At 38.7% G+C, this 10,752-nt stretch overlaps 1 protein-coding gene across 1 annotated transcript in view; it reads right to left on the bottom strand.

Annotated features, from left to right (window-relative positions):
- Nucleotides 1-4,283: 4,283 nt before the first annotated feature.
- LOC140737548 (uncharacterized) overlaps nucleotides 4,284-10,752 on the bottom strand; it is a 40,539-nt gene continuing 34,070 nt past the window's right edge. Inside the window, exon 9 of the mRNA XM_073063994.1 lies at nucleotides 4,284-5,393. Within this exon, the coding sequence (XP_072920095.1) occupies nucleotides 5,190-5,393 (204 nt within the window). The 3' untranslated portion in view covers nucleotides 4,284-5,189. The remainder of the gene's footprint in view (nucleotides 5,394-10,752) is intronic.

Below are 10,752 nucleotides of genomic sequence, written 5' to 3'. Positions count from 1 at the left end.
GATAACAGTATGTGCAGTGCCTATATCACTGGTGGCCCTTTGAATTCCATTAACAGTACTAACTGGATATGTGGCAATCAGGCCTTTCACTGTCTTTCAGGGGTAGTTATTATAAAATAGACTGGCTTTTGAGAGCATCAGTATGGTCTCAGCACTGGACAGATTAGCTACATGATATGAGCCAGGCCATCAATGTCATTACTACCGCAATGGCAATCTGCACTAGGGCCCTTCAAAATCAATTAGCACTAGACAACTTCTTGGTGCTGCTTGTACCATTATTAACCAGGAGTATTGCATGTGCGTTCTGATACACCTGTGAACATCACCAATTTAGCTGTGCATACCCAACTAGAAGCTGATAAGGTTAGGAAGACTGGGAAGGAGTTACATGGGACTCCATTGCCACCATGGGGACCCTGTAGCTGACTTCACTCTATCAGTAGTTGTAATATTCCCTGCTAATTGTAATAGTCACCTTAAACTCTTGCCTGAGATCACTCTGTGAAATGATGGCCCACAGAGCAGCTGCCTTCATCATGATCAAACAGCCGACTGTCCCTGATGAAATTGTGGTGGAGTTTCAGGGACTCTTGTGCTATTGAAATTCTGTAAGGTTTGTGTTGACCTCTGCAGGACAAAAGGAGGGAGTGTGGAAGTTGCAGCCAGGCATGGTTAGCATGATGCCCAGGCAAGGATAGATTGCGTATAGAATACAGACAGCCCAGGAAAGAAAGGTCGTTGAAGAGCATAGCTTCCCTTTGTTTACACTTACTGAAGACAAGGTGAAAAAATATAACAAAACAATTCAAAACACTCACACCGACTAAGGGACAACTGTTTTACTAACTTCAAAGTATCATTGGTTGTTGGCTTGTAGGTTCTATGGACTGTTAACACTTCTTTTGTGAATGGTGATTAATCTTGCAAGTATGGAATTCGAACATACAGTTGACCAAATATTCAGTATCCATAACTGCCAATCAATTTTGGATAAAAATAGCAGTTTTCTGTTCTGACTTCAGAACAGTATGGTGACTTGGGCCATGCTGTTCTTCAGGTGCACAAGTGAAATAAAGTATGGTTGAGGAATGAGTGCTTGAGTTCAGAGTCCAGTTAATTATCAATGACACGGGTGGGAGGGAGGATCGAAACTTGTTTTGCTGATTGTAGTGTCCTGTGTTGTTCTACTGACATGCTAAAAGAACATAAGAAATAGGAGAGGAGTAGACCATCTGGCCCATTGAGCCTGCCCCACCATTCAAGAAGATTATGTTGTGCCAGAATGTATGGCGAAACTTGTGGACTGCACCTGTCACATTGCTAGGTTGTATTGGTAGTTCAAGCAAATGACACGTTTCACTGTTTCTATGTACATATATGTGATAAATAAACAAATCTGAATCTAAAGGGAGAGTGGCCCTGTCCAATACAACATACGCCGAATACTCACTTGTGCCTGATCTACTGAAGAGGAGAGCCATGTGTTAATCTTCGATGACTTCTTGTTCCCTCAGTGGAATCCATGAAAAGATCTTTGAACATGACAATGTTTTGTTTTCATCCTTTTCAGCTGCTGTGTAACAGCTCTGGTATATTAACCACATTTTAAAATGTCGATCTCAGTCAGTTCCTGCAATTTTTTTCTCAGAAACAGTCTTGACCTTATTAAAATGGCAGAATGTCACGGAATGATTTAAGATGTTTTTATTATGTGAACTTTGTTGTTATTAGATCTATGTGACAGGATTAGAAGACAGTTTGTTAAATTGTGAATGACCTAAGTGAAGACATTTTTGCCTTGTTGAGAAATGACACTTTTTAGATGGATCTTCAGGCTATGATTTGGATAGTTAAAACTCAGTGTGTCATCAAGTCAGCACATCACTTCTAGCTGTGCGCTCCACTCTTAGCAATAGGATACTGTAAATCTTGTGAAAAAAAAGACTTTTGTATAAACCTTCAACACAGGTATCTGAGAATTACGAGTACAGTATAATTATTCATAAAACTAATAACAAAATGTTCCATCATAAATACATTATTATAGATTCATTAAGGTAATAAAATAATAATGGGATATTCTGGCAATAAAGATGTTGCTGCAGCTTGTGCTCACTATCATTTTAAAATACCAAACAGCAACTTTGGAGTTAAATCATGAAGTGGCAGTCCATTTTACACAGATTCTTCAGAAGTTCAAAATCTTATGATTAGATTTGGCTTTAAATAAATTTGTTCAATTTAGTTGAAGAAATTTCCTCACATTTCAGACCTACATGGCAGACCCCTTATTTTAAGCCAGTGGTTCCAATGCCAGCCCAACCAAGAAAAAACAGTCACTTATCCTCCATCCCATAAAGAAATGTTCTGTAGCCAGTTTTCATTCTTTTACAGTTTTAAAAAAGCCTCCAACTTGAAATTTCGAAAGCCTCTTTCTACAGATGCTCCCTGACATGCTAAGTATTTCAAGCATTTTGTATTTTTTTATTTCAGATTTCCAGCATCTGCACTTCTTTGATTTTCATTCACATTGAACAAAAATCCCTCAGAATTTTACATTTCAATGAGGTCAGCACTCGTTCTATTAGAATACAAGAATTACCAAATATCCAACATAGGGCAATTCTGTCATCCAGAGGATGGATGACTGGTTAAGGGAACATCAGAACACTGATGGATGGTCAGGGAGAGACATGAGGGCCTAATGAAGGATGGTCAGGGGTAGGTGTCTGAACCTAGTATAGGTGGTCAGGGGAAACGTCAAAGCCAGTGAGGCAATGATCAGGGCCAATGACGATTGACGAAAGGAGCTATCAACCTGCAAAAATGGTGAGTGTGAAACACTAGAGCCCAGTTAAGGATGGTTCGGGAAGAGACGTCAGAGTACAATAATGGACAGTTTGCCAAACTCTCAGTAATTTCTCCAATGAAGGCATGTAAACCCTTCATATCTTGTCACTGATCACTTTTAATGTGGATCAATTTGCTCCCTCTCCTCCAGCCTGTCCAGCAAGACTGTGTCTGTTTTTGCACTCATGACACTAGTTGATATGTATTTCTGAATATGAAATACTGTCTATACCAGCCCAGACTTCTGAATGTGCTGAATTTAGCTCTGCATTAGGAGTGCCTACTTTGATATTGATTGAAATGGACAGTACAATATATTGTTTTATATGCATGAAAGTGATTCAAATAATAAAAGAATACTAGAACTGATGACAATTAAAATAAAATCCCTGAAACAATTTTTAAAATTTTAATATTTTTTAAGTACCGCCCCTAAAACACTGTAAAATTATGTACAGATCATGGTACATAAAATAATGCTATAAGTGCTGTAAATTAGTCTAGAAAATCAAGAGTACAAGTTTGAAAGGCAAAATACCGAATGCCAAAAAGGTCTGATTCCTTTCTCAATGTTATCTAAAGTATATACACTATTTGAGGGTCTGAAAAATAGATCTCACACTGCCCAGTTTCTAGGCCACAGTGCCTTGAAAAAACTATTCAGCCCCACAACTACGTTCATTTTACGTTCATGTACTGTCTCATTTTCTAAATTTAAAATATACTGAAGCAGGATTTTTGAGCTAATCTACAAAACATTGTGCATCATGTCAATTCAAAATCCAAATCCTGTCAACCATTAACTAAAAATTAAAAACCAAAATTATGAAGCTGAGAAAAGTATTCATCCCCTTTATAATTGTTATACTAACTTTCCTCAGGTGCAATATACTGTTACCTTACCAACCCACCTGATTTGTTGATGTAGAAAATTGGAGGATCACCTGTTTTCAATGAATTCACCAGAATAAATATCCCTTCTCTCTGAAAAGTCCAACAGTATGGTAGATTTTCAACAGACTGAACCAAAATTAAGACAAAAGAACATTCACAACAAGTTGGGGGAAGTATGATAAGCATAAAACTGGAGAAGGGTACAAGACCATCTCAAAGTTACTGAACACACCTTGGAGCTCAGTACAGTCCATTGTGGAAAAAGTGGAACCACAACCACGTTAAACCTAGCCCCTCTAAACCTAGCCCCTCTAAACCTAGCCACCAGAGAAGAATGGCACTTGAAAGAGTGGCTACTGTGATGCCAACAGTCACTCTGAAGGAGTTGCAGAAGTCAATGTCTGCAACTAGAGATGAAGTTCATGGCTCTGCAATCTCCAACACTTTTCACACAAAGGGTATTTATGAAAAAATAAACCTTATTCATAAAGACTTTGCAAAGCATCACTTAAAAGATACTATTAGGATGTGGAAGAAGGTCTTGTGGTCAGATGAGACTAATATGGAATTTTTTGGCCTGAACACTAAGTAGTACATGTGGAGTAAATTTAATACTGTGTATCAGCCAGGGTACGCCATCCCCACTGGTGGAGGTAGTATCATGCTAGGGGATGCTTGTCAGCAGCAGGAACTGGAAATCTGGTCAGGATTGAAGGGAAGATGAATGCTGCTAAATACAGAGAGATCCTGAATAAAAAAATTGCTAACCTCAGACAGAAAGCATAAACTGGGGAGGAAGTTTGTCTTTTAGCAGGGCAATGGCCCAAAGCACACTGCCAGAACAACCATGGACTGGCATCAAATGAAGAAAACTGATATCCTTGAGTGGCCCAGTCAGAGTCCTGACCTTAACCCAATCGAACATCTCTGGCAAGACTTCAAGATTGCTGTCCGCCGCTCCACAACTAACCTAGCACAGCTTGAGCAACTTTGCAAGGAGAAATGGGTAAATCTTGCTCCATCACATGGTGCGAAGTTAATAGAGACTTATCCTAAAAGACTGCAGGAGGTAATAGCTGCAAGAGGTGGTTCAACTAAGTACTGAGCAAAAGGGGATGAATACTTTTGAGCTGATGATATTTCAGTTTTTGAAGTTTTAGTTTTTCTTGCTCTACTGTTTTCCCTCTTTTTTAGGGGGAGGGCCTTACTATGAAAAAAGGAGCATGTAATTCCCAAATAAAAATTCTCAATTAAATTGATCAAAATCCCTGGCTGTAATACTCACTATGTGAACAAAGGGTTGGTGGCTGAATACTTCTACAAGGCACTGTAAGTAATTAAAATGGTAACCTGATCTTGAATAAGTTGCCCTGAATAAATTCCACATTGTAATTAAGAACAAATTAGAATATCATCATTCCTAAATTCACAGGTACAGAACTCTATTTTGTACGGCTACCTAGTAGCTGCCTGATAAGCTTAGCCTTGTACAAGCTCCATTCTTGTTCTCTGGCAAAGTTCTCTCTGATAACTTGTTCATTCGGGTATGTGTTCACCAACTCCAATGCAACTTGCCTTGACTTTTCTGGGGCCTCACCCAAGAACAGCTTCTTTGGGATGAAAATACACTCAGCTCCATCACTAACCTGAAAGTAGATGAATAGTCTACTGATTACAGAATAATTATAAAGATAGTCAAATTAATAAATTTTCCCTACCTGGTACACAAGAACATTATACAATAAACCAAGTTTTACTCACCTCAACACTTCTATTCAGTAATCTAGTTTAAGTTTATTTGTTGATGGATGATAGACATCTTTGGTAAAACCAGCATCCTTTATATTTTGCTCATGAACTGAAGAGGCAGTTCTAGAATTAAGCAGGTTGGTGGGTTCAGAGTCACATACAGGCCAGGCAAGAAGAGCACAGCAGATTTCCATCCTTCATTGTAAGAGATTCATGAAGTGGATGGGATTTTTACAACAAGCCGATGGTTTCCTCTATACCATTACTGGGATTGACTATATCCTCCAGATTCATTTACTTACTCAAATTTAAATTCCCAAATGTTACACTAGAATTGGAACTCATGTCTCTGAAAATTAATGCTCTAAAAACCACAACGTCCCTTCTGCTTATTTGAAAAATTGGCACATTGGCCTTCATAAATTCAAGTATTGAGTACAGGAGTTGAATTCTCATGTTGAAGTTGTACAAGATGTTGGTGAGGCCTTATCTGGAGTATTGTGTGCAGTTCTGGTCACCGACCTACAGGAAATATATCAATAAGATTGAAAGAGTACAGAGAAAATTTACAAGGATGTTGCCAGGTCTGAGGACCTGTGTTATAAGGAAATGTTGAACAAGTTAGGACTTTATACCCTGGAGCGTAGGAGAATAAAGTGGCATTTGATAGAGGTATAGAAAATTCTCACTTCTCAAATGTTCTCACTTCTTGATCAGTTTAGCCAGTTTTCTGGCTATAAACTTAATTTACATAAGAGTGAACTTTTCCCAATTAATAAAGAAGCACAAGAATTAGCATTTCGTGACCTCCCTTTTAAAGTAGTTCATAATCAATTTACTTATCTTGGGATTACAGTTACAAGGAAGTTTAAAGATCTTTTTCGTGAAAATTTTGCCAATCTTTTATATACTGCAAAACAGAGTCTGTCACAATGGTCACCTCTATCTATGTCTTTGGTAGGTCGTATTAATGTTGTTAAAATGTATGTTCTCCCTAAATTTTTATATTTATTTCAATCAATCCCAATTTTTATTCCTAAAACATTTTTTGATTCCTTAGACTCTATTATTTTGTCATATCTGTGGAAGAATAAGCATTCCAGAATTAATAAAGTTTATCTCCAAAAATCTAAAAAAGAGGGTGGCATGGCCTTACCTAACTTTCGTTTATATTATTGGGCAGCCAATATATGTTGTGCTACCTTTTGGTCTTTTTTCCATAGCCAACCCGAGTGCCCCAATTGGGTGGCAATGGAGTTGAGTTCCACTACAGATTTATCTATTTCTGCACTTCTTGGCTCTGTACTCCCTAGTAGTTTGTCTAGATTAATTGTTAACCCTCTTGTTAGACACACTTTGCGTATATGGGCTCAGTTTAGGAAATTTTATGGTTTCTATGGTTTTTCCTCTTCTAGTCCTATCTTACATAATCACCTTTTTTTACCTACTATGTATGATTCAACATTCCATGATTGGTATAGGAAGGGCATTAGACATTTTGAAGATCTTTTTATTGAAAATCGCTTCGCATCTTTTCAACAGCTCTCTGCTAAGTTCAATCTGCCTAATGCCCATTTTTTTAGATATCTCCAAATTAGACACTTTATTAATCCTTTAATTCCTAACTTCTCTGAAATGCCTGAGAAAAATGTTATGGATTTATTTCTTTCTATTAATCCACTGGGTAAAGGTTTAATATCATTTATTTGTGATAAATTAGCATTCTTACGGCGTGCCCCTGGGGATAAAATTAGAATGGCTTGGGAGCATGATTTAAATATCTCTTTATCTGATGAGACTTGGGACTCGATTCTCAAATCGGTTAATTCAACCTCTCTTTGTGCTCGCCATTGCCTTTTACAGTTTAAGATTGTTCATAGAGCCCATATGTCTAAATCTAAATTATCTCGATTTTACCCTAATATTAGTCCTCTTTGTGATAAATGCAAAAGGGGCGAGGCCTCTCTTATTCATATGTACTGGTCCTGTCCTAGCTTAGAGAAATTTTGGAAAGATGTCTTCATAACTTTATCATATATTCTGAATCACCACTTAGAACCTAACCCTTTAATTGCTTTGTTTGGTTTTTTGGGTGAGACAGATATACGTTTGAGTTCGACTAAGTGTCGAATATTATCTTTTGCTTCTCTCCTGGCTAGACGTTTAATCCTCCTTAGATGGAGAGATGTTGCCCCGCCCACGCATGCTCAATGGCTTAAAGATATTATGTCCTGCTTAGACCTTGAAAAAATTCAATATTCAGTTCTTAATTCGGATATAAAGTTCCATAAGGTCTGGGGACCTTTTATTGAGTACTTTCATAACCTTCCTCTTAATTAAGGTTTTTTTTCGGTCCCTTGCTTTCAGCTCTTTTTTTTTGGTAGTAGGCATTATTATCTTCTGTTTTCAAGTGTATTTACAGTTTTGGGGGTTTGAATGTCCTGATTTATATTCTCTATATTGTGTTGTGGTTGGTCTGGAGTTTTTTTTTATTGCGGGGTTTGGGGAGGATACTAACTTTACATGACTTCAATTTGGGTGCTTTCTCAATGATCTTTTTTGTATTATATTATTATTGTATGTTTATTTTTGCACTGTATTAATTTTCTTCATTTTGGTTTGGGGTTTTTTCCTATCTGTAGTGATGAAGAAAATGCATTAAAAAAAATTTTTAAAAAGAAAATTATGAGGGGTATAGATAGGGTAAATGCAAGCAGGTTTTTTTCCCACTGTGGTTGGGTGAGACTAGAAGTCAAGGTCATGGGTTAAGGGTGAAACATGAAGTATAGCATAAGCAGGAGTTTCTTCACTCAGAGGGTGGAACGAGCTGCCAATGCAAGTGGTGGATGTGGGTTTGATTTCAACATTTTTGGATAGTTTGGATAGGTACATTGATGGGAGGCATATGGAGGACTCTGGTCCATGTGCATATCGATGGGACTAGGCAGAATAATAGTATAGCATGGACAGATGGGCCAAAGAGCTGTTTTCTGTGCTGATGTCCTCCATGGCTCTAAATGGATGTATTGGTTCTACACATAGGATTTCAAGTTAATTAATATCCCAAAGTTGAAGAATTTGTGAAGCCAGAATACAGCTTGGCTGCTACTAACTATATCATAATGGGCCATTGTCCATGGAGCACAGAAGAGTAGAGCACAGGGGCAGGCTCTTTGGCCCACAAGGTCTGTGATTTGTGACAAATGACAAATCAAACTAATCCCACCTATCTGCACATGATCCATATCCATCCAGTCCTTGCATACTCATACACCTCTCTAAATTCCACAAAAATGTTGCTGTGGTATCTGCTCCCATCACTGCCCTTTCAAGGACCTATAGACCTATTGTTGTTGTTGGGTGCTGTCAAGTCATCATCAACTCAGGGCGACCCTAAGAACAGTGTAGTTGTCCATGGGGTTTTCGTAGCAAGATACGGAAGTAGATTGCCAGGCCTTTCTTCTGCACAGATTATGCTGCTGCCGCGGTTGGAACTTGGCTGGATTTGAACACAGGACCATCTGCCTCAAAGACCAGTGCTGATGCTACTACACCCAAGGCCAGCCCATAGACCTATATCCTACTGTATATCAATGTTCTTAAAGGTCCTACCATTTAGTGGATATCTTCCTTTAAAAACTGGCCTCCCAATGTGCAATATCTCATGCTTGTCTGGATCACGTTCCTTCTGCAAATCCTCTACCCACATTTCCAGTCTACATCCAACTGAATCTTTTGACAGCGTTCCTCACTATCCACAACTCTACCAGTTTTCATGTTGTCTGCAAAATTACTAATCAGCCAACCTAAATTTTGAGGTGATCCTTGTGGAACAGCACTGCTCACAGATGTCTAGTCAGAATAACACCCCTGAACTTTCATCCGTTTCTATGTCCAAACCAATTTAGAATCCAAAGCACCATCTCCCTAGATCCCATGTGCCCTATCCTTCAAGATCAGCCTATCATCAGGGACCTTGTCAAAAGCTTTACTGAAGTCAATGCATAGAGCATCCACCCCCCCCCCCACCCTCATAAATCATCTTTATCAACTACTCAAAAAGCTCAATAAAATTTGTAAGATATACCTGCCCTGAAAAAAGTAATACTGAGTATTCCTAACTGGCCTATACTTTCCCAGATGAAAATAGATCCCATTCTGAATAATCTTCTCCAATAATTTCCCTACCCCTGATACAAGGTTCACTGGCCTATATTTCCTTACAGCCCTTCGTAAGCAGAGGAAAAACACTGGATATTCTCCAGTCCTCTGGGATCTCACCTGTGTGCAAAGATGATACAGAGATCTATGTCAAGACCCCAACAATCTTACCTCTTTCTTCTTTCAATAATATGAGATAGATCCCATCAGGCTCTGGGGATATCCACCTTAATGCTCTTCAAGCGGTCAAACACCTCCTCCTTCTTGATATTAAGATGCCCTAGAATATCAGCCTACCCCTTCCTAATCTTGTTATTTTCCACGTTGCTATCCTTGAGAATACCAATGTGAAGTATCCACCCAGTTCCACTGGTTCAAGGCAAAAATTCCCTCCTTTGTCCTTGAGTGACCATACCCTATATCGATAAAATGCCTTGGGATTATTCCTAATCCTACTTGGCAGGGACATTTTGCAGCCCCCTTTAGGCCTCCTGCTTCTTTAAAATTCAAAAGCCCATTCCACTTTCAGAGCAGCTAACAAAAGATGTTGGAGGAACTAATAGGCCAGGCAGCATCTATGGAGGAAGATAAAATAGTCAACATTTTCTTCTGCACCTATTGTCTATTGTCTATTTTGGGTTCAGACCGTTTATCAGGACCTCTGTTCAATGTCACCTTTCTAAACCTTATATATACTTTCTTCTGTGTTTTGACTAAATATGCAATACTCTTGTGATCTGAGATTCCTGAACCTTGTCATACTTGTCCTTCCTCACGGGAACATACTTCACCTGAATCCTGACCAGCTAGTCTTTAAACAACCCCTACAGGTCAGATGTTGACCTGCAAAATAACAGCTCCTCCCAAGCTCATCTCCCCAGCCTTCACTTTTCAAATAACCTCTCCCAGTTTTGCACTTTTACCTGATGTCCATTCTTATCCACAATTATCAAAAAAAAGTAAACTGATCACTGTTCCCAAAAGGATCTCCCACTGAAACTCTGATCACCTGGACAGGCTTATTTACCAATAACAGGTCTATTATGTCCTCCCGCCCTGATTGTCAAGAAACCCTCCTGGACTCACCTCCCCATG

The sequence above is a fragment of the Hemitrygon akajei genome, chromosome 13 (genome assembly GCF_048418815.1).
Source record: "Hemitrygon akajei chromosome 13, sHemAka1.3, whole genome shotgun sequence".
Lineage (NCBI taxonomy): Eukaryota > Metazoa > Chordata > Chondrichthyes > Myliobatiformes > Dasyatidae > Hemitrygon > Hemitrygon akajei.
The sequence above is the reverse complement of the archived record's forward strand: the minus strand, read 5'-3'. Positions and strand labels throughout refer to the sequence as shown.